This window comes from Manis pentadactyla, chromosome 4 (genome assembly GCF_030020395.1).
Source record: "Manis pentadactyla isolate mManPen7 chromosome 4, mManPen7.hap1, whole genome shotgun sequence".
NCBI classification, from domain to species: domain Eukaryota; kingdom Metazoa; phylum Chordata; class Mammalia; order Pholidota; family Manidae; genus Manis; species Manis pentadactyla.
Genome location: NC_080022.1, coordinates 44376861 through 44401060, shown reverse-complemented (window position 1 = coordinate 44401060; position 24200 = coordinate 44376861). Strand labels below are relative to the sequence as shown.

The window sequence follows — 24200 nt, the reverse complement described above, 5'->3', positions numbered from 1 at the left end:
ATGTACTTAATTTGTATTACAGTCACTTAAAAATGGTTAAAATGGTAAATTTTATACTATGTATATATTACCACAATAAAAAGGGGGAAAAAAGCCAAACACTCTGGGAATCTATACCTGATCCACCCAAGCAGGTTGGAGCCCAAGTTTCAACTCATCATCACCAGCACTTTATAGTAATAATTTTTTTAATTATTAAATTTTATATTGTAAAATGACAGGAGAAAAATAGCATAGAATGTAGTTTTCATTTACTTTTTTATTGCTCACGTCAAATTTTCTTTTTTTTTCCTAGTTTACTAATTGGCTCTATTTCCTCTTTCAAAAATGCTGGTCTACTTTTCAAGATCTGCTGTCAGGAGCACAGCCAAATGGAATGAGGGGCAGGAGGGACTTTGAAGTTCAGACTATGTACAAAGCCCAAGCACTGGAGGTCTCCCAGCCTTGCAGCAGGGAGTATAGCCCAGTCCTCTAGAAGGTTTACCCAGAGCCTGGCAAGCCTGGTAGAGCGAGGCTGGGGGAAGACTGGCAAGAATGTGAAAACTGGACCACAGGTGGACTACAGGAGGGATGGGAACTACAGTGGAGGAGTGGGAGCTGACAGTTATCCAAAGTGACACTTACTAGGTTTACCCATGAGATCTACCCTGCCTCTGGGGGAGGGAATGTCACCTTCCTATCATAGATGAGAAAAGTATGAAGTGTGTGAAGTTATGAAGTGATTTGCTCAAGGTCACACATTACTGGGGACGCAGAACCTGGATTAGAACCAGCACAGGGAACTCCATAGTCTTTCCACATGGCCAACTGCAAGACAGAGAAATCCTAAGTGGGGAACCTTTATCAATAATGGGCAAAGGAAGAGCAGAGGGAAGTAGCAGGCACTCAGCAGAGGAAGAACACTGAGGAACTGTGGAGAGGATAGGACAGCAGCAGGAGCCGGGGTTGCTTCTGCATACAGCTGGAGGGGCCAGTCCTGACTCTCCTACTCAGTGAGCTCACTCAGAGGGTGGAGCAGAGCCCACCGGAAGGGCCTGGCTGGGGTTCAGCAGCTGGGTTCTAGACCTGGTTGCCACAGCCTTGTTCTGTGACCTGGGCAAGTCATTTCCTCCTGAGCCCCAGTTTTCTCATCCGCTGACCAGAGAGAGTAAAAACACGCCCTTTGCCATGTACCGGGGTTTGCGTGCGCTGCGTTTGGCAATGCACCTGTTTTTCTGGCACACCTGGTTGTTGCCAACGTCTAAGAGCTTGAGCAGCGAAAGCGGAAACACCCACAGGGCGCTCCCTGGGCCGGCGCTCGGACACACCCACGGGGGGGAAGGGGGTGAATACGCCCCGAGATCAGAAGGCGGCTGCGTCTCGGTCCTATGCGCGCTGACCCTCTACTCCCGCGCGGGCCCCACTCAGGGGCGCCCCCTTCACTGCCCTCTGTGGCCTCCAGGGCAGGGGCGAGGCCCGGGGAGCAGCGGGGCAGCCATGGCAGAGTCGGAGGCCGCAGCCGAGGACTTAGACGTCCTCATCGACGACCTGGACTATCTCCCGGGCCACTTCCACCTGGAGTTGCAGCTGAACTTTGAGCCGCGCTCCCCGGCCTTGCTCCGCGCCAGGGACCTGAAGCTGCAGCGGGACGGCCTGCGGCACGAGCTGGAGCTGGCGGCCGCCCCGCAGCGCCCCGCGGTGCGCCATCTCCTGGGCACCTTCGCCTTCTACCTGGAGGAGTTGGACGAGGCCCGCGAGCACTTCCTCGCGGTGGCTCGTGAGGACCCGAGCAACCTCAACGCTTGGGCCAATCTGGTGCATGTGTACGGGCGGCTGGGACAGGAGGGAGAGGAGGAGGCGTGCGCCGGGAGGCTGGCCCGCCTCATGGGCTTGGCGGCGGACGGCGAGGAGGCAGCCGGGGACCCTCAGCTCCACGCCGCGCGCTGCCTGGCGGAGCAGGGCTATGCGCACGGCTTCGACGTGGGCTGCGCCAGCCCGGAGGAGCGCGCGCGGGTGCTGGCGGCCGGCATCGCGCTCTACGACAAAGCTCTGGGCTACGGGCAGCAGGTAGGTGACCCTCCCCTAGGCTGGGAGGGCCGGGTTTGTGCCCCCTAAAGTCTGCAGAGATGCTCGCGCACCCCAGAATCTCCCCAAACTCTAGCCCTTTGGCTTCCAGAATACAGCTCCTGCTTGACTCTCCTCTCCAGCACCCCACCCCAGACCAGGCCTGTGGCTTTTCTCTGCTGGGCTACAGAGTGCGCCCGTTACCTAGCGGGCAGCCTGCCTCTCTTCTCTTCTGGCAACTCCGCAATATCAATCTGGCGAATGCATCCCTTTCAACTTTCTCCTCCTTGCAAGTACCTGTCCATGTGCCTGTGCATCCCCACCTAAGTAAGACACAGCTAGACATTCCAACAGAAACGGGCAGCATTCTTACTACCTCTCTCCCCCTCACCATCTCCATCCGCTCAGACCCCAAATCCTGTGCATTCCACCTTCCCGTGTATCTGAGGTCTATCCACTCCCCCATCCAGCCCAGCCTCCATCACTTCCTGCCTGTACCAGCGTAGCTGCCATGGGTTCCTGCCCTCGGCCTTAGCCTTCTACCTCCTCCTCCACCCTGCTGCCAGCGTCATGTTGCTCAGTCTTGCTAGCCATGGCACTCAGCTGCTTATGACAACCGCTGCCCCCCAACTCCCCAATGCCTGGCAGAGAAGTCCAAGGGTCTCCGGTGGGCATTTGAGGCCCTCTGTGATCTTCCTATTTGCCCTCCTTCTGCCATGTTCCCCCTTCCAACCAGGCTTTTGCCACAGGTTACTTCCCCTTGTCCTTCCATGGGCCAGGTCTCCTTAAACCCACCTGGCCAGTCTTTTGGCCTCTCTCTGAGGTGCTCTTCCTTTCCATCTTTGTCTGGACAATTCTCCTCAGTCTCGGTTTGTCTCAGGCACCCCTTCTTCCAGGAAGCCTCCACTGACTTCTCCAGGCTGCAGTAGGCGCCTCCCCTGAGCTCCCTTAGCACTGGTCACGCTGTCTATTTATAGTCTGTTTCCCTAACTCAACCTTGTGATCTTTGAGAGCAAGGACAACATCTGTCTGGTTTACCACTGTAAATCCTGTTTCTGGCACAGGGCTTGGCACACAGTGGCACTCAATAAAATGTATCTTGAACAAATGTATATACAGCATAGGGCCTGGCACTAAATAGACAAATACTAGGCATATTAGTTACCTATTGCTGCAAATAAATACCCTTCAAAACTTAGCAGCTTAAAGCAATAAGCATTTGTTATCTCACAGGTTTTTTGGGTCAGGAATCTAGGCATGGCTTAGCTGAGTGCCTCTGGGCTGTGGTCTCATCTGCAGGCTTGCTCAGCAGGGGGAGAATCTGGTCACTCACAGGGCTTTTAACAATATTCAATTCCTATTCAGTTCCTCACTGGCTGTCGGCCAGATACCTCACTCAGGTCCTTGCCACGTGACCATCCCATCACTTTTGCTACATTCTGTTCATTAGAAGTGATCACTAGGTCTAGCCCACACCCAAAGGGAGGGGATTACATAAGGGCACTATACCAGGAGAAGGGGATTGCTGGGGGACCATCTTCAAGATTACCTGCTTTGGATGACGCACAGTGATGTGGAAGGCATAATCCTCCTGTTACAGAAGAGGAAGCCACAGTTTGGAGAGGTACTATGAGTTTTCTGTGATGGCACAGCACAGGCAAGGTCTAGCTGGTAATGATGACTTTTGATAATGGTTTAGATGTGTAAACAATAACAATAAGGCTTCACACACAGGGCTCTATTCACAAAGCCTCTGCACACACACCCAGAGCCTTTTCCACCAAAGCTTATGGCTTCAGACAAGAAATGTGTGTAGCGTGAAGACCCCAGAGAATGCAGGTGGAGGGCACAGACTTGAGTTAAGAAGAGCAGTTCAGGGGAGAGGTTAAGACCCCAAACTGGGCCAGATAGTCCAGGTACAATTCCCAACTCCCTCTTGTTCTCTCACCTCCACTAAGTCCTTAGCATCACTAAGCTTCCATTGTCCTCTCCGTAAAATGGGAATAATAGTGTTACTTACGTCCTAGGCCTCCTCAACTATAACACGAGACAAGAACTGACATTTAGAGAGCACCTAGAATACAGCCTGCACAGACAGCAGGATCATAGACTCTGCCTTCACTGGGCTGGGTGAGCCTCCTCCCCACCCCAGGTGGGGTATAGCTGTGGCCATTGCGTTGGTCTAACAGGACCCCCAGTCTCCTGTGTTAAGGCTTGAGTCCCAGGGCCCTGAATACCAGCTGCTCTCAGTGGAAGGCATGTTTTGTGTGGTATGTATCAAGTACAGTTGTGGCAACAGAACATGGCCCAAGGAGCCCTGGGCTAGGAGCAAGGAGGCCACTGTGAGGCCTTCTTCTGTCTGGGCTGGGGTTCCCCATCTGTGAAAGGGTGGCAGGGAGGGACTACTGGCTGGTCCCCAAAGTCCCTTCCTGGAAGGAAGGGGTTCACTGAGGGAAGGCTTCCTGGGGGAGGTGAACAGGGAAGCAGAGGTTTGAAACAGAGGCCCACTCCTCCCTCCTTGATGCTGTCAGCCCAGCCACACTGGGGGCTGCCCTTCTTTTGAGTGACTGCCCCGAGGAGAGCCCAGCCCTGCTGGCAGGGAGCTGATTGCCTCGGATGGGAGGAGACTGCTGGGCTCTGTGCTGTGTCCTGGGCCTAGCCCGCTGCTGCTCCCCAGGTCTGGACAGAGCAGCTATTTCTCCTACAAATCCCAGGAGGAAGTTGGGGATTTGGAGTCCCCCATTTCATCATCTTAAGATTAGAAGAGCTTGTACCTGATGAAGAGTAGGCACTCAAGAAATAACTGCAGTGAGAATAACAACGATGGTTTCTTGACAGAGCCATGAGGCTTGGGTTTGAGCACCCAGTTCTCATACTCTTTTGCTGTGTGGCTTCAGACAGGTCACTTTTCCTCTCTGTGATCATCCAATGGAATCACGGGGTAAAAGTGCCCCCAGTTGGCTCATTCTGGACATGTCTGATGGATATATGCCTAGCTCCTTGACATTTATTGAACACCTACTGTGTGCAAGCCTAGTCTTTAAGAACAAAGGAGAGGAGCCAACATACCTTCAATAACTAGTCTTGTTTGAGCCCCTCTTCTGGGAACGGGAGCCAAAGGTACAAGTCAGAGATGCACCTACAACTGGCTGAGGTTACTGGCATTCACTATATAGCCAGTGCCTTGTGACAATCATTTGGGTGCTGTACACCAGTGACCATTCTTCCTGAAGCAAAAACAGAACCCCAGAGTCTAACAATGGAAGCGTATTTTGGGGACCTCGGGACCGTATGTTGGAGTCAGCAGTGACCTGGCAAGTCCAGGCCCTGGGATTAGAGTGGCAATGACCGAGCTTCAGAGGAGGAGTGCTTCCTTTCAGCACAAGTGACTGAGGGAGGGTTCTGGGAGAGGAGGGAGTGGACTGGCAGGAATGAGGTGAGGGCACTCCCAGGAGGGCGTGATGTGCACAAAGGTCCCGGGGTGGGACCTGCAGAGCACGAGGGCTCTAGTGACAGCTGAGCTGGACCAGGGGACAAGGCTTGGAAGAGGGCAGCCAGTAGCTTCACGGGGAGGGCACACGATGACCCTGAAAAAACCCTGACATGACCTCGGATATATGGCTCCCACCCTCCCGCCTTCTTCCTTAATGGCATTTCCTCTTAACTTCCCTCAAAACTTACTTCCCATCAGTGCTAAACTACTTATACTTCTCCAAACATGCTGTGCTGTTTCATATCTCCCTGTGCAGATACTTTTCTCTCTGCCTGGAAAGCAGACTCCATCCATCAGAACCCAGATTGAATGCCACCTCCCCCTTGAAGCCTTCCCTCATACAACATGCAACTTCACACCCTGATGTTCACAAATGTCTTCCAGACTTTGTCTGAGACAGTCCTCACAAGAACCCTCTGATCTCACTTTGCAGATATGGAAACTAAGACATAGCAAAGTTAGTTAACTTGCCCAAGTTCACGGAGCTAGTAAGTGGCAGTTGAATCCACTCTACTCTGTCTGATCTCAGTGCCTTTGCTCCTTCTGGAGAGGTTAGAGAAATGGAGGTGGGAGAGCTGGAGTACAGATGGCTGGCAGCTGGGGAGGGAAGATCCCTCCCGGGCTGCCTCCTGGAGATGTAGGGCAGAGGAAGTGTCAAGAGAGACGAGGTGGGTTGCCATGTATCCAGGGCATTTGGAAGGATGAGGACAGAGGTGAAGTCAGAATCAGAGCCAGGGAAGGAGAAGGTAGGACAGTGGAGCAACAGTTGTAGGACACCCAGTTAAGAGGGTCGCCATCTGCAAGAGCACAGTCGGGGTGGGCAGCTGGTGGTCTGACCCACCCTATGCTTTTGCTCCAAGAAATTTTCCATCCTGATGGGGCTGGGACTGTCCCAGGCATGGAGGAGCCCCTGTAGCTCAAAGGATAAAGAGCAGCTGAAGAACCAGTGAACAACTGCTCATCTGCTAACTAAAATACAAGCAAAAACATTATAAAAGCTAATAATTCAGCCCATAATCTAAAAATAAGCAGTGCGTATGTCTGTGAGTGGGTGTTTGTGACTCCCTTTCTCAGCTCTTCATTCTCCCGTTTTTCTTTAACCTACAAAAATGTGAAGTGGCAGATTGCGTTTATCTGTCATTCCTCTTTCCTCACTACCCACCCCCACTCTGCCCCACCACCTCAAACACACACACACACACAGTCACAGAAAGATTCTTGGTAGCAAATCTCAAAGTTGAGTGGGTATTATGAGCATATGCTTTGAAGTTAGACAAATGGGGTTGAAATTCTGCCCTCCCCTGGGTGGCTACAGGTAAGTCACTTCACTTCTCTGAGCCTCAGTTTCCTCATCTGCAAAATAGGTTTCTAAAATCTATCTCACAGGGTTGCTGTGAGGATTAAGTGAAGGAACATGAAAGGCTCCAGGCAGTGACCAGTTCAGGGGACCCAGCCCTTCTCCCTGCCCACCCCCTGGACCCTATAGTACTTAGCTTTGGTTTAAACAGAGCCATTCCCAGCCTTTGGCTTCTCTCCAAGTGATTTCTGTCTTGTCCCCTAGGGAGTGAGCCCTCTGTCTTGAGCATCTTTCTAGCACCCCCGCTATACAGTGTCTAGCACAAGGCTAGATACCCAAGAGGAGTTTGTAACTGTTGTTTAATTTAGTTGAATAACTGGATTTTAAGTCTTAAATTCCTATCATTTTTTAAAAATAAAGTAACTTAAACCTATCTTTCTCTAAAAAAATGATATCCCTGTCCCAAGCTAACTCAGTTCTTTGATTTTCTTCTCCTTTTCCTAAAACACAGGTGGCTTAAGACACACTTGCATACACACAGGTACACTCACACACATGCACACATGCAGGTCCTTCACTGCTGCTCGCAGCCCAGGGCAGGCTCTCATGATAACTAGGACCGGCACCCCAGTGGGTGCCACTGATCCCAGCCTGTGCGCCAGACATGGAGCTTGGAACTTTACGTTCATTAGTGCACTTGATGTTTATTCCAGCCTCACAGACACTGCCAGCTGGGTGTTGTGATTCCCCACCACACTGTGGACATAACAGATTCAGGGAGATAAGTGCTTTGCCCAAGGAGACTCAGGGCACTGCGGAGCTGTCCAGATTTCACCCAACAGCTGGGGCAGGCAGGGAGGGAGGCAGTACTGGTAGGCCAGGCAGACAGCTTAGCAAACAGAGGTATGGACATTCCAATCGGTCGCCACCCCCAGTGGGGTGGGGACCTGGCAGGAAGGGCCAGAGGGTTGGCCAGTCAGCAAGCCCAGGGGCCTTGGCCCGCATACACACACAGAGGCCAGCTCAGAGACTTGGACACTCCTCAAGGAACTGCCCTCCTGACAGCCCCTCTGCCTCCCACATGGCTCCTCTCTTTCTCTCTTCCTTTCTAATTCCCCCCTTTCCTATCCAGCACCAGAGCTGCCAGAGACCCTGGTGACTCAGGTGCTGTGCAGGGCAGGTGCCCTGGTGTGACTGCGGTCAGAGCGTCAGTGTGGGAAGGACCCCTGTACTGCTGGCCATGCCCGTGCAACCTGGCCAACTGCTAAGCCCTCCGAGAGTCTGGGTCTCCCTCTGTGAAATGAGGACAGTGGTACCAGCTTGACAGGGTTGTGGGAGTTATAACTGTGGTCAAAGGGAGGTCCCAGGCCTGGCGAGCACCATCAATGGATGCGGGCCTCTCTTCCTCATGCCCTCATGGGCCGGCTGGGACCAAGAGGACTCTCCTGAGCAAGCCCCACCTTCCCCTCTGCCTCCTCCCACCCTTTCTGCACTCTCATCCGAGCTCAGAACCAGCCTTGGGAAAACAATAACAACAAGGGCAAGACCCCTGAAGAGCCAAGGGCCAGGATTTGGGTTCCTGCCCCAACTCACTGTGGGACAGTGGGCAAGTCACCTCCTCTCCCTGGGCAGCCATTTCCTCCTTTCTCAAATGGGGGAACTAGACTAACATGGTGGCCTAGGTGATTTTAGGGACAGGAAGGACATTGAGAAGCAGAGAAGCTAGGGAAGGAATGAACCTCCTGGCTCAAGAAAATACATGAAGATACATACGAGGTGGGAAACCACAGCTTGGGGACTGGGGAGACAGCATTTTAAGGACTAAGAGTTGATCTACTTTTTTTTTTTTTTTTTTGTAGATAATTATTTTTTATTGAAGGGTAGTTGACACACAGTATTACATTACATTAGTTTCAGGTGTACAACATAGTGATTCAACATTTATATACATGATAATTCTAGGTACCAGCTATCACCATACCAAGCTGTTACAATATCTTGACTATATTCATTACATCCTGGTTACTTATTATTTTACCATTAGAAGTGTGTACTCTTTTTTTTTTTTTTTTTTTTTGTGAGAGCATCTCTCATATTTATTGATCAAATGGTTGTTAACAACAATAAAATTCTGTATAGGGGAGTCAATGTTCAATGCACAATCATTAATCCACCCCAAGCCTAATTTTCGTCAGTCTCCAATCTTCTGAAGCATAACAAACAAGTTCTTACATGGGGAACAAATTCTTACATAGTGAATAAGTTCTTACATGGTGAACAGTACAAGGGCAGCCATCACAGAAACCTTCGGTTTTGCTCATGCATTATGAACTATAAACAGTCAGTTCAAATATGAATACTCATTTGGTTTTTATACTTGATTTATATGTGGATACCACATTTCTCTCTTTATTATTATTATTTTTAATAAAATGCTGAAGTGGTAGGTAGATACAAGATAAAGGTAGAAAACATAGTTTAGTGTTGTAAGAGAGCAAATGTAGATGATCAGGTGTGTGCCTGTAGACTATGTGTTAATCCAAGCTAGACCAGGGCAATAAAACATCCACGGATGCAGAAGATTTCTCTCAGAACAGGGAGGGTGAGGTTCTAAGCCTCACCTCTGTTGATCCCCAATTTCTCACCTGATGACCCCCCTGCGACTGTGCCTGTCTTAGGTTGTTCCTCCCTTGAGGAATCTTACCCGTCTCTGGCTAACCAGTCATCTTCCGGGGCCATACAGGGAAATGTAAAGTTGGTAAGTGAGAGGGAAGCCTTATTGTTTGAAATGGTTAGCTTTTTATTTCTTTGCATATTTATGCCCTGTAGCTGAGTTGATCTTCTTTTGAATCACAGGCTGGGTTTCTCTTCGCATAGTGCTCACAAATACACACACACCACAAATGTGAGCAGTCTGAATTGGTTCAGCGAGAAGAGGAGACAGATGACACTGGATGATGAGCTACATACTCGGCACTCATGTGCTTTTCATAGACTGGCTCATTTGATCCTCACAGAAATGCTGGGAAATCAGAACTGGTATTAACCCCATTCTACAGGTAGGCAAACTGAGGCTCAGAGAGCTGTTCTGACTGACTGAGGGCACACAGCCATAGTGGCTGGCAGGAGGTGAACTCAGATCTCTTGGGCATGAAGCCCAGGCTGAGGGACAGCTTTCCGAGGTTCTGGTTCTAGGACAGGTTTCCTAGGTTTCCTCCTGATGGCCCTGGTGCCACTCACACTTGCATAATGGTGCCTTCTGAGTTTGCTGCTGGCTTCTCTCCCTCCGAACCTGGTAAGGTTGGGAACTGGGTCTCCCCTCCTCACTGATAGAAGAGACCCACAGTCAAGCTGCCTTTAACATCATCTGGCCCAACTACCTCCTTTTCAGGAGAAAATATAAAGTAAAGGGTGCACACAGCACAGGCCCAAGGGAGAAGCACGGAAGGTTCAGGCATCACTGTTACAGCTACAGAGGGCAAGACACCCACCCAGCCTCTACAGCTGCGAGAGTTGGATTTAGACCCAGAACCAGACAGGGTCCCTTTTCTCTAGGAACAGTGGAGTAGAGAGGTAGCTCAACACAGTCCTGCAAGGCTGTGAACCATGCAAAGCAAAAATGACCCATGGGGCCTGTGCCTGCATGACAGACCTAGGACCAAAAAGGGAGACAACAGGGAGCTGTAGTCCATCTGCTCAAATCTTAAAATCCATGAGCACTGTCCAGGGAACCCAAGACAGGGACACGTAGGTGACTTAATTCCATGGCATAGCACCCATCCTTCAAATCCCTTCTGCCCGGTTGTGTTGACCACCCCCACCAGCATGCTTGTGACATGGGCAGGCCAAGCACAACCAGCCCCTGCTTATAGATGCAGAAGCTGAGGCCCATGCTGGGAGAGCTGCCTTTCCAGGATCCCTGGGAGAGGTAGAGGCAGGAGTGTGGTTCCAATTCCATCCCTCCATCTACTCCCCACACCTGCTGAGGCAGCAGCCAGGTGGCGGAGGAGAAACCCTTGCCCTTGCCTTTCTGGTGCATGCGCACCCAGGAGCAGGGCTGGCCCAGGTGTGTCAGGGGAGGCTGCTCTGTGTCATCCCAGAGGACATTCCAGTTGTGCAGGAAGAACACATTCCCGAGGGCTGCCACCTTGTGACTTTGGTTTCTGCGGCATCAGCCTTCACAGGGTCAGTGTGATGAGGCGGAAAGAACACGGGCGTTGGAGGGAAGCAGATCTGAACTTGAATCCTGGCACTTCTGCCCTGGCTCTGGGTCTAGGCGGTGGCTTTTTATTAGCTTCTGTTTCCTCAGCCATAAAGGAGAGGGATGTATCACACTTTCTCAGGCTGCTGTGAGGATTCAGTGCCCAGTTAATAGCTGATGCTCCAGAAATGTTCGTGCTCTTTCTCTTTCTCATTCCCCCTCTCCTGAAAGAGAATTAGTCAACTCCCAGGGACTGATGGAAATGTAGAGCACAACATCATTGAGTAGAGTTCGAATTGCAAGACAGTCAATCCTTAAGAACCAGCAAAGTCTCAGTACAGCCTATTCAGACGCCTTATAGGTTTGTAAATCATTGGTATATTGAAAGATCTTCTATTGAAATCCTTTAAAATGGCCAAGTGCCCCAACATTCCTTCCTTGGGGGACACCTTTTGAAGTAAATGGAAAGGTCAAGATCCATCCTTGTACCAAGTTAATGCAAACCTCTCTGTAATGACTTATTCAAGATCCTACTAGGCCCGTTCTGCCAGATCACCCACTTTTGTCACTTAACCATCCAGCTGTAGGAACTTGGATCTTCAGGCTTCCCTGAGGATCACAATTTTTTATCCTTTTGCTCATTTAAAGAGAGATCAATGGGCCACCCCATTTTCACTCTGCTCCCAAGTGTGGCACTGCGGGCATCAAGTGCAGCACTTCTCAAACCTGAGTGTGCACCGAGAGGTCTACAAAACACAGGTTGCTGGGGCCCACCCCAGACTTTCTGATTCAGTGAGCCAAGAATCTGCATTTCTACCACATTTCCAGGTGATGCTTTGGCTGCTGGCCAGGGGACCACACTTTGAGAATCACTAGGCTAGAGTAGTTAGGTGCAGGATTTGGGCTCAGCTTCTGAGTTCCCAGCTCTGCTCCCTCATAGCTGTGCTACTTTGGGCCAATGCTGCCTCTTCTGTCAACTTGGATTAATCATAGTCCCTACCTCTTAGGTAACCCTGGAGAGGGTTGAATGGTTAACATATGTAAACTATGTGCCTGGTGTTTAGCAAGTACTCAATAAAATTTGTATAGCAAAAAAAAAGGCACCATTTCCATGTTCAGTTCAGGCTTTCCTGTTGGCCGTGTGGCTTGGAGGACATTATCTCCTCTTAGTTCCCACTCTGTATTAAGAGGGTAATGATAACACACTTTACATTCCACACTGGAGCTTCTGAGGAGCATATGGAATCTGTGAGTGCACTTTGCAAATGCACCATATAAACACTTGCAGCTAAATATTTTGGGAAGAACATGAACTTGAAGTAGGGGAGACCTGGCCCGACGTGTCACCTTAAGTAGGCACATCTCCACCTCTTTGAGCCTTGGTTTCCCCATTTTTTTAATGAAGGAAATAGGGCTTCAGAGGAGCTGGGAAATGTCCGAGAGTTCCTTGCCTGAGGTCTGTGCCTCACTCAGTACCCAGGTCTCAGGATTTCACATGAGGGTCAGTGCTGGCCTTGCCTAGGCCCCTCCCACCGATCAGCTATGGAGCAGCAGCCTGACTGAGACCCCTCCAACTTGAAGCCTAAACTGACTCACACACTGGCCAGCCTCCTCCTGCAGACTGGGGAACCCTGGGATTGTGATGAGGACCCAGAGCCCGTGCCCAGCAGGCCCCCAGTAAACACTCTCCTTCTGGCAGGAGTCCTTTAGCCCCTCCCAGGCTGCCTCCAAACATCTTGCCTCTGGGAGCCATCAACTCTAGAAGTGAATTCCTCGCAGCCCTAAGAGGTTTCACAGCAATTGTATTCTCCAGGAGAGAGGTGGAACAGCCCCTCCCTTCTCCAGGAGGGGAGGGTGCAGTCAGAGGCCTGTTTAATTTAATTTAACGCACTGTGGCTTGCCAGGTTGCCCCTGGTAACAGCTTCAGCTACTGCTTCAGTCAAAACCAGAAGGATTTTTAAAGAGACAGCCCGTTTTAGGGCCAGAATTGCACAGTACACTGAACGGCTTCCACCAGCTCCATCACAGGGAGAGAGGATTAAAGTTTAGGCATAGTAAAGCCTCAGACTAGATGTTTACACCATTAACTTCATTCCGTATCTGCAACCCCATAAGCCCTCCTGCACATGTCACTCTCAAGTGCCATCTTGATTTTTCGTAGAGATGTCACTCAGCTAGCTACTTTCCTGTAAATCTATCCTAGCCTTCAAGTTGAAGGGGAGAAAAGTGTTCACTCTTAGAATCTGAGTTACCCCTGCAATTCAGGCATAGGGCCACTAGGGGGTAGGCTTGCTTATGTAATGCAAACCATAACCAGGCTCTTGAATTACTCAAGAATATCAGAGTGGTAGGGAAACCACTGGGTTTTAAGCTCTGATACTGATTAGTATGTGACCATGGGTAAGCTGCTTCACCCGTATGATGGGCAGTCACATCATTCCACCAGTCCTCAGAAACTGGTCAACATAACTGAGTGCTGTGCACAAGGCTGGCAGCTAGCATTGTGAAGGCATGAGTTTAATTCCCAGCTCCATCAGGTACTACTTGTGGTTTGAGCACATAACTTAAATTCTTGTAGCATGAATACCAAGTGACAATGGCTAGGAACCAGGGAGAGCCCTGAGCATACCACATTCCTCTCCAACACTGGGGACCTGTGGAGACAAGAAGGGTGCCTGGGACCACAAGGACCTGAGGCCCTAGGAGTACATAGGGTGAAGCAAGATGCCTCTGGACTCCTGGGCCTGAGATTTCATTGCCCCAAGGGAACTTAATAGGTCACAGTGGAAAGAGCGGCCTCCTGGGCACCCTAACCCCACTCAGCTCTAACCTAGGCCAGGAGAAAGGGCAGCCAGGAACTGTGCTCACAATGCCTGCAAGGCCTATATTATTATTCCCCTTTGCAGATAAGGACACAGCCTCTGCAGGGTAACTCACCCACCCCAGGACACCCACCTCACATGGCCAGGCCTGTTGGCCACCCAAGCTTCTGCTCTTTGCAGTACTACACCTGCTCCTGCTATGGTCACACCTCCTCATCAGAAGTCTGAAAGCAAAAGCAGGTTGTGTTTCTCCCCACTGTAACCCAGTTTGGCCAGCCTCAAAGTGGGTATCAGACCAGAAGTCATGAGATCATGTATGATACCTACAGGCAGCCAGGGAGCCTGAGGCACACATGCCTTCAGTCCTTCACATGGTCAGGCACTGACATTAATTATGTCCAGGTTTTTGGCCAACTTGGCCTATAGTAGTTGTTTCATGAATCTGAGTCCTACTTCCTATGTATGTAGAGCAGCTTCTCTCTGACAGCCCTGTTCCCAGCTAAAGCCCATACATATACTCCCACCTCAGTAACAGGATTACGCTCCAAGGTGACATGACTAAAAACTCATTGGATCTTGGCACTCCCCAGCTAAGCCCTTCTATGGCTCCCCATTGCCCCACAGATGAGCGTCAGGTCCTGAGCCTTGCACTCAGGGGCCCCACTTGATGTGCCCCTGCTCATCCGCCCCCCATCCTTACCACCTTACCACAGGGGGTCCAGTCATTTGGGGCTGGATGCAGCCTGCAGCACACCACGCTCATGCATGTCTGAGCTTTTGCATGATGTCCCCTCCATCGGATGCCTTTCTCACGGTATCCACCTGGGTGGTTCCCACCTTTCCTTGAGAACTGTGCTCCAGTAAGTCCTCCTCCGTAAGTTTTGGGGGTACTCCTGCATCATGTAGAAAATTTCTTTTTATATCCCAGGTGTTGCTTCTGCTCTAATTGTCTTTGGTCTGGCTTTCCCACCAGATCGGGAGATACTAAAGGTGGAAGCTGTCTCTCCTCTCCTGTCCCCATTGCCCTGCTGGGCCACAAAGAGAAGACACTTGGTGAAGAGTGGCTAGGACGTGTGACCAGTGGGGCCTCCTCTGGGTGATATGGCTTGGGCTCTGGCTCAAGACCCTGCCTGATGGGCAGTCACATCATTCCATAGGATCTGAATCACAGGTCCTCCTTCCTCTCATCCTCTCTTCAAGTTCATCCACAGCCTTTCTATAAACAACCACAACATAACTTGCCAGTGTTAGCTCCTCCTATACCCCATTCACACACACCCAGCTCCATGCTCACCAAGCATGCCCACACATCTCCATGCTGAGTCCGTCCTCTGGAATGCTCTCACTGCCCTCCATCCTACACTCTGAAATACCATGACTATTCAAGACCCACTTTACAGACCATCCTCTCTGAGACCTGAGTCTTCTGGCTGGGAGTGGCATCTCCATCCTATGGCATTTGTCTGCATCACTCTCATGGCCTTGATTAAACTTCACCTCTTACTGTAGTTATTGGTAAACCTGTGTGGTGAGGGAAGCATGGACTTTGGAGCCTAACAAAGGGGGTTCAAATCCCAGCTCTGACACTTGCACGCTGTGTGACCTTGGGCAAGTCACTTTACCTCTCTGAGCCTCAACATGTTCCTCTGTAAAATGGTGATGACATCTACCTTGTAGGTTATTGTGAGATTGAGATGATGGGTGTCAGGATCCTGGCACATGGCAGACACTCAGTCAAGTCCTGTCATTTATGCCTGGGTCTGCTTCCCTAGCCAGACTGTGAGCCCATTTAGGGCAGGGTGCAGATCCCATTCAGTCCTACATTCCCATCATGTCATAGATGCCCAGAAATCCTGGCTGGACTGAATGCATTCACCCTGGCTGCTGGGAGTGGGAGTGGAGGGATGGTGAGGGTCCTGAGCTGAGGAGGCCACAGTGGGTGGGGGGTGGTGAATGCAGAATGTAGCCTAGAAATCCAGGACAGGAGATGAATGCAGAGGGAGGGGCTGGAGGCTGAAGCAGAGCTGCTGATATGCACCAGGGGTTTTATTGGTTTTCATTAAAATTCCTTCCCGAGGCAGGAGCAGCTACTCCCATAAATAACAGCATAAATATTTTATCTGGTGCCCAAGTCAGTCTAAATGCATGGCAAGGTTGGTAAGAATAACAATGGGAGAGCAGCTCAGGGGTCCCAGTCTTCAGCTGAATTCACCCAACATGCCCAAAGGGGCTTTCCTCAGTGGAGGCTGAGGGATGGCACCAAAGAAGAGAAGCAGGCGGACAGTGAGGGAGAGAGAAGGTGACCACTGGTGTGTGGGCCCAGGGGTGGGAGGACCCAGAGCACAGGTGGGGGAGCCCAGGGGAGGGGAGTTCAACTTGGAAAACAAGATGGGAAGGGAGGAAATGTATTCCACATTTGCTCTGTGATGGGCACCTTACTTGGGGCATTCACACAGCTTAACTCATCAAATCCTGTGATCAGAGAAGTTAAGTGACTTGCCCAAGGTCACCCAGCCAGCCAGCGGCAGGGTGATCAAGGTTGTATTTGCTTCTTCTTGGGGTTCAGAGAAGGCATGAGAATCCATGAACAATGGCCTGAGTATCTCAATAACCGCAGTGTGAGCCATTCTCTGCTTTCCTAGATCCCAAAGGAGGAGAAAAGGGGCTGGTACTTCACCATGGCAACACTCTTCATCAGGTCAGGCTGGGGAGCAGTGGGTGGGATGATGGGGAGGGAGAGAAGGAGAGGTGTGGTCTGGGACCCAGGGGAGAGGTGGCTCAGCCATTTCCATGACAAGGGCTCCCCAAGTTTCCCTGCCTGCCCTTGGCCTGGGGAGGCCTCGCAGCACACTGGGGCAGCTGGGGGCGATGCTGGCCGACCCCATCCTCTTCTCGGCCATAGGCTGGATGGTATCTTGCTAGAGCTGGGCAGCGAGGAACAGAAGAGGCTGCCTGCTTTCAACCGCACACTGGCCCTGCTCCGGCAGGTCATCAAGTCCTTGAACCCGCACCACCAAGGTAAGGGCGCAGGGATGGTGGGAGAGCAGCCTCTGCCTGGCTCTCCCTGTACCCATCTGTCGGCATCCTCACCTCTAGCTCTACCTCCTAGTCTTGGACCATGTTTGCCTCTCTCCCGAACCCTCTGTCCTGTGTACTTGTTTGTTCATCTCAAGCTGCTCACACACCTTGCACAGGTAAATGCCCAAACTGCAAAGCACTACATCTGCATGTTGGCAGGTGTGTATCTCATGACCTAGAGTGTCAGAGACAAGCTTTCCCCGATTTCAGCCCCTTATCCCCACTTCATGGTCATGGGAATCAAGGCTTTGTTGGAGAGGAGTCATTTTTCACAGGGCATGTGGCTAGAACACTGATCAGAGCCACACAGCTACAGAAGAACTGGAGTCAGAAAAGAGCTCTCTGGTGAGGCCTCTAGGGACACATGAAACACAGACTAGGCACTGACATATGCATCCCCTCATCCCCTGTATCTCTCAGTCCCTGGTGGGCCATCGGTGTCTTTATGCCACTGAGCCTCCCTTTGTCCTCCTGGGGGCTGACACCTTCCCTCCTCAAGGCTCCCCACCACACCCCACCCCACTGCTTCCTAGAGACCCGTCTCCCACCCTTCACCCCCAGCTCTGGCCTGGTGCTACCTCGGAATGCTGCTGGAGAGGAAGGATACCTTCTCCACCACCCCCATGGGCGTCCACGACTGCGGGTACTCGGGGACCGACCCCCTGGACTGCTTTGGCAAGGTACATGCCCCAGCCACACCCAGTCTCCAAACTGGGCCAGAGCCTGTTGCCCAGCTTCCTTTCCTAAAACCTCCTGCTTCTCGGGTATGTTACTCCCGGATCCCCTGTCATGTAGTCCACTCAGGAAAAGCCCTTATTCCAGGCCTTTCTCTCCTTCCTCTCTTCATTCCAAACAAGTTTTCCTTGTATGATTCCTCTTTGTCTAAGAATCAGACCTTCCATGCCCATTCTGGCCCCAGCCCATTTCTCCAGCCTTGTGCTCTAAGCAATTCACCTTTTCCCTGACACACCCTCAGACTGTTCCCCTTCAGGCCTTGGTTCTTGTTGACCCCCACATCCCCATCCCCAGTGACACAGTGGAAAGAAGATGGGCTTGGCTGGGGTCTCATGCCAGCTCTGCCCACAAGCCAAGTGACCCTAAGGCAAATCATTTCCACCTCTGAGCCTCCTTATCTATTAATTTTGTGATCCGCCTTCAGTGTTATTGAGCTACTCAGAGGAAGTAGTAGATAAAACTGTTCCCTGTAAACTGTAAACGCAGTTCCAGCCTTGTCCTTGGCACCTCATCTATGTGGCAGTGGCCACGCTTCACTCAGCTTTGAAGTCTTTCCCGGAGACCACAGACCCGTGGTGTTCATTCACCTGTGCATTCAGCACAGTGCCCTGCAGGGGGCACATCCTCCACGTTTGCTGGTGGGTAGCTGAATGAGCACTTTCTTGACGAGAGATCTTAGAACAGAGCAGAGCACGGACACTGGCTCCTGAGTGTTCCGATGTTGTGTCCAATTTAATAAACACTGCCTTCGCCTGCCTTGAGAGCCGACTCTGCTGTGGCACAGAGGTGAACAGCCGGGGCCCCTGCCCTGCAAGAGTTCACTATCTCAGAGGCAGCAAGAAACAGGACAGGCAATGGTAAGTAATAATACAGGGGGTGAATGCTGCGGCCCAGACAGAAACACCGTCCTGGGGAGGCATGGGGAAGGTGGAGGCTGATTCTAGCCCCTCCTCCCACCTGCCTGGGAAAACAGGGGAACACACACTGGATGTGTCTGAGCAAGAGGGGTTGGCCTGGGGCCTGAAGGGAGTCACTGGACGTAAGAAGTGAAGAGCATGGCAGTGAACCAGGCTCTTGCAAGTTGAGAGCTGGTGAGTTGTACCCATGATATGACTGAAGTTACTGGCAGGTGAATATAGGGAAAAAAAACATTGCAGTGATATGGCTGTATCCAGGGATGGAGTTTCTACAGGTCATGCACTATTCAGGCAGTTCTGGCAAACAACCAGACAGATAAGCAGTTTGCTCTTACCCTTCCCTGACCTAGGCCATCGAGACTGCCAAGGACCAACCCCCCATCCTGAATCGCCTGGCCAAAATCTTCCACTTCCTAGGAAAACAGGATATGGCCATTGGAACCTGCAACATGGCCCTGGATGTCCTACGAGATCCAGAGCTCAACCGGCAGGCGTACTGCACAAGGGCCAAGGTGAGTCAACCTGCAGCTCTGCCTGGTCCTGCCATCGGAATCAGGTAACAAGGGCCAGGGCCGGGGCCTACTGCCAGAGCCCAAACGTCTCGGAGCCTTCATGGTGGAAAAAAGCTGGGAGTCACTGTGGCCCACTGTCTGTGTTCTGTAAGACTGTTGAGTGAAGGAATGAAGGTGCCTCCAACCCACTGCAGGCGATGACCTTCTGCAGTGACCTGGACTTCCAGCCTCTTCTTGATTAGCACTGAGTATAGTCAGACTGGCCTGGCTTGAAGTCTGGCCTCTCCACTTACCACCTGTGAATGGAGTCAAGCCACTTCCCCTCCAAAACTCTGTTGCCAAAAATGTAAGACGTGGAGAATAACACCTGTCTTAAAAGGTTATTAGAAGACTAAGTGAAATAGCAGCTAAAGCATTGTGCCTGGAGCATGGGAGGTGCTTTAAAGGGCAGTAGGGTCTACTAGAGGTAGTCTATGGAGCAGATCAGAGCTCTGGCTCTGAACACAGCTAAGTCCCAGAGCATCACTTACATGCTGTGGAACCATAGACAAAATTGTCTTGCCCAAACTCTGAGCCTCAGTTTCCTCATCTGTACACTGGAGATGATCTTTATCTACCTTATAGAGTTATCAGAAGTTAATTCCACATATAAAACTCAGTCTCTGAGCACATATATAGTAAGAGCTTGTAAGTGATTGATTGCTATTATTAGGTATATTTTTAACTGATACACTGTCTCTTGAGACAGTCCACTACATGGTCATTCAGCTCTGCAAAGTGCAAATGTAGCCGAGAGCTGTCCCCTCTGGCTTCCCCCACTGGTCCCACATCTGCCCACAGACCCCATCTGCTTGGGGATGGGGACCTGGAGGTCCCAGTTAACATTGCTCCAGGCTCAGCAGCTGTCCCATCCCTGTCTTCTCCACTACCTTTCACTCCCCTGGGCTTGGTCTCAAAGCCATAATCATTTGCCAGCAGTTATTGGGCAGGAAATTCATTCATTGTAGCTGATTTGGTGATTATCGATACTAATGATATTAATCATAATAGTAAATAAAACATTTCTGTAACACTCTGTATTTCACTTACATTTTCATGTTCAGTGTCTGACTTAACCTCCACAAGAGTCCCGTGAGAGAGGCCAGATGTGTGTCATTCTACAAAAGAGGCACCAGAGCTCTGCAAAGGACCTTCCCCAAGGTCCTGCCTTCTGTTAGTGGGAATCCAAACTTTACTCTCCTCACCCTATGGCCAGCCTGCGTCTTACCCTGAGCTCCAAGGGTCACATTACTACTCAGATGCCCAGACTAGCACCAGGATGGGGGCAGGGGAGGAGGAGGAGGAACAGAAGGGAAGGGCACTCATTATCTGTGTAAAGGCCCCAGTCTGTGCTATGACCTATATGACCTGTAAGGCCCTACCTGGCCCATTACCTCCCCTGCCCACCCCTCACTCAGCTCCCTCTCTCCCAGCCACACTGAACCCCTTGCTGTTCTTGGGGTCTCTTCTGAGAAGGCTTATCTCTCAATTATCCACATGTCTTCTTTCCTCAGCTTCTAGCACCATCTTACTGAAAATATCTCTTGCCAAATTTTATGTCCATTTTTCTTGGTTTACTCTTTCTTCTTATTAGCATTTATTACCTTTAACATACTATTTGCTTATTTACCATGTTTATTGTCTCTCTGTCCCATACGAAATACAAGCTCCACGAGGGCAAGGAATTTTGTCATTTGCTCTCTACTGTATCCCTGGTGCCTGGAACAGTACCTGGCACAAAGCAGGCTCTTGATGAATATGAGTGAATGAACAGAGCACCTACTATATGCTATGTCCTGACTAGAATATGTTCTTGCAATTGTCATGGTAACTCTTCAAGGAAGATATTAGTGTATTAATTTTTCAGATATGCAAAATAAGGCTCACAGAGGTTGAACAACTTCCCCCAGCACACTAATAAGGGGGCAAGGGCTGGAATTCAGCCAAGTCTAACTCTCTCCAAGCCAGAGCTCTCGCTTCCAGCACCACATGATGCTATCTTAGAACTGGAAGATACCTAGTTGGCTCTAAAGCATTAACACATACAGTAACAATCCTCCCCTTTTCCTTACTTCTTCCTTCACTCCTCCCCACCCCTCCTGACCTTTAGTTTCTAAATGCTCCAAGTGTGGGAAAAGAAGAGGAGGCGGGAATGAAAGCAAAGGTTCAGGAATCATTTGTAATTTGATGCTTACAAATTGGGGCTAAGGCCCAGAAAGGGTAGTGGCTATCCCACGTTGGCACAGAGCTGGGACACAGTATACTGTGTCCCAGACTCAGAGCTTTCTACTGCACTATGGAACCACCCTGAGTTGCTGCTGAGAAAAATATTGGCATTGTCTAGGGCAGAAAGGAAGGTGGGAGCCCTTTCTTGGAGCATCTTTCCTAAACTGACTCTCTGTGGGCAGATCCACATCAGAGCCTACCTTCACGACCTGGAACGAGCCAAGATGGGGCTCGGGGGCATGCCCGACCGGAGCCACCTGGCCTGTGCCAAGGCTGACCTAGAGGAAGTGGTCAAGGTGTGCCCAGGCCTCAAGACCTACCTGGACATTGGCCAGGTAAGGCAGCTTCTTGGCTTGGGGAGCCAATGGCTTACTAAAAACCTATTTACTCTCTGCCAGAGCAGGCCTGGGCACAAGACATGGTGAGGAGTATGGGGCCTCTTACTGCCCGGTAACAGTAACTACCGCCCAGGGCGTAGTGAGGCATGTATGAGCTACTGCGTGTACAGCATTTAGAACAAGGCCTTGCTCTTTCTGATCACTCAGAAAGTGTGGACTATTATTCTTTATCCAGAATTGCCTTCTCTGCATAGGGAATGATTACCAAGAGATGACATGGTAATTCTGCAGTGAGAAAACTGAGGCCCTAAGATTGCCTCGAGCAAGGTTATACGGCCAAGAGGGCGGGGGAGGGCGCTGTAACTGGAATGGGAGTCCTGTCCCTCCTTTCCCAGGGAACAGAGACAAATTCTGCGATGAATAATTGTTGAAGGAGGGAGGGTAGGAATAGATGATGGATGGCATTTTTAAAAAAGCAAATGTGGGAAGGGGTGAGCAGGGGGCAGCGACGATGGGGATAAAGACTCACCCCGCCGCCCCCACCCCAGGTCTACTACTACATGGGCGTGGACGCGGTGCAGGAGCTGCTGGCGGTGGACGAGGCGGCGCTGAACCAGGCGCTGGTCTTCCTGGCCAAGGCCGGTGAGTCAGAGCTGGGTGCCACGCTGCCCGAGCTGCAGCTGCTGCGCGGCAAGTGCCTGCGCATCAAGGGCGAGGAGGCCAACGCGGCGGCCTGCTTCAAGCGCGCGGTGGAGCTGGACGACGCAGGCTCCAGCCACACCGAGGGCTTCGGCTGCCTGCTCGAGGCGCTGCTGGCACAGTGGAGCCAGGCGCAGCTGAGCGACGGCGAGTTGGGCCGCGAGGTGGACGCGTGGCTGCGCCGCGCCCAAGGCAAGTACCCGGCGGCGCGCCTGCGCCAGGAGCTGCAACGCGTGTGGCGCGGCAACACCGGCGAGGTGCTGGGGCTGGCCCGGGCCTTGGTGACCCAGGGCCGGCCGGCACTAGTGCGCCTGCTCTTCGAGACCATGGAGCGCGAGGGCGAGGGTGCAAGCACGCCGCGCTGCCGCCGTGCGTTCTCCTTCTGAGGGACCGCGAGGCGCAGTCCTGTCGAGGCCCGGCCTGAGGCCCGGCCTACAGCTGATTGGCCCCCATCTGGGCGCTAGACTGTCCCGCCCTGCCATAGGCCGGCGCTTGGGTCGTGCCGGTCAGATTCTCTGGTGAATTGGAAGGGAGACGTTGAGGCACTAGAGCAATTTGACGCGTCCACGAAGGCAGAAGGACCTGATTAAGAAAAGCAAGGGAGACTGGGAGTAGACGTGAGAGCCGCTGGGAAACTGCCAACTGAAGGACAGAACTGTGCAATATATGCAAAATAATTAGGTGGTTGCGAGTATCTTAAGAGATACAGAAGATAATTGCCTCCGTTTTGGCGGCTTTCTAGTGTCCGTGCCCAATCCCTGAACCACGCTATATCCTTATAATAAAGGCTCCTTAAGTTGACTGGAGTGGGTGTCAGGTCCTGCAGCCCCCAAAGCCTTGGCTAGAGCAGAAGGCAAAGCTGCGCAGTGAGCAGGTAAGGGGCAGGGCGGTGTTAGACACGTGGCTGCTTCAGGCTCTTTATTACCTGTGTAGTAGTCTTCCAGCAGTCCTCATCATTGGTCAGCTTGGCCTGAAAGGTCCCCCCAAGCGCCCCCTGCAATAAAGCCCAAACTAGAAACTTAGTTTTTACTTCCCTGTTCTTGGGGGATCCTAGGGGCCCCACCCATCAGGAAGTGCCATGTGCACCCAATCTTGAACCTTTTACAAGAGAGTGAAGAAAATCTTGGAAGTTTACACGCTTGGAATCAATCAAGAATATTAGATGCAGACTTTTACTGTCAAAGACTTAGGCTCTGATTGCCAGCAAATCTTAGAATGGCCAAGCTGGATTCTTGTGGCCCTACCTACAAGACCTGATTTAACCTAAAATTACAAATTAAGTTTTTGCCAGACTCCAGGAACGCTAGTTGTAAATAACTGCAGTGGCAAGACCCGCACAATGGTTTGTGATACATTTTGCATTTTTTCCTCTTTATTTAAAAAGTTATACTCTTTACTGTTCTCTAGACTTGATGCTAGGGATAGGCCAGTTCCCCTGCATTACTTTTCACATCTCCAGTGACAGCTGGAGAGCAGACTGAGAGGTGCAGTCCTTAGAGAACATGCCCTCCAATGCTCTCGTGCGGGTGGGAAGACTGAGAGCCCTAGAAGGGACATGGCTTGCCCGAAGTCATGCTGCCTAGACTCCCTACCAGTGTGCCTCAGACTTTCAGTGTTTTTCAGGTTTGGAAAAATACTAATAAACTGATCAACACTAAAGCCTTCAGTGTTTATGCGTTAAGGATTTTTGTGTCATCTGTCACATGGGGCAGTCTGATAACCATTGAGATGATGCTCTGACACTAATGGAGTTTCAGGGATCCGTGAAACCTGGATGTGAAGCCACCCTAAGGCCCCTGA

General features: G+C 51.2%; 1 protein-coding gene across 3 annotated transcripts; it reads left to right on the top strand.

Annotated features, from left to right (window-relative positions):
* The first annotated feature begins 1252 nt into the window (after positions 1–1252).
* On the top strand, positions 1253–24071 carry TTC22 (tetratricopeptide repeat domain 22). 3 transcript variants are annotated; one of them, XM_057500232.1, is made up of 7 exons: positions 1258–2046; positions 16499–16554; positions 16759–16874; positions 17496–17698; positions 18937–19098; positions 21546–21698; positions 22250–24071. In XM_057500232.1, the coding sequence occupies exons 1-7, from the start codon at positions 1477–1479 to the stop codon at positions 22784–22786; spliced, it is 1797 nt and encodes a 598-aa protein (XP_057356215.1). In that variant the 5' UTR covers positions 1258–1476; the 3' UTR covers positions 22787–24071. The 3 variants fall into 3 exon arrangements, with proteins under 3 accessions (XP_057356216.1, XP_057356215.1, XP_036767097.2); XM_036911202.2 differs by having other exon boundaries at positions 1262–2046; positions 17496–17614; XM_057500233.1 differs by lacking the exon at positions 21546–21698 and having other exon boundaries at positions 1253–2046.
* Positions 24072–24200: the final 129 nt, after the last annotated feature.

Excerpts from the sequence above, each read along its gene's own strand:
- TTC22 (XM_057500232.1), top strand. The coding sequence starts at position 1,477 with ATGGCAGAGTCGGAGGCCGCAGCCGAGGACTTAGACGTCCTCATCGAC. Across the intron at positions 16,555-16,758 it reads ATGGCAACACTCTTCATCAG|GCTGGATGGTATCTTGCTAG; the intron begins GTCAGGCTGGGG and ends TCTCGGCCATAG. Across the intron at positions 16,875-17,495 it reads CTTGAACCCGCACCACCAAG|CTCTGGCCTGGTGCTACCTC; the intron begins GTAAGGGCGCAG and ends CTTCACCCCCAG.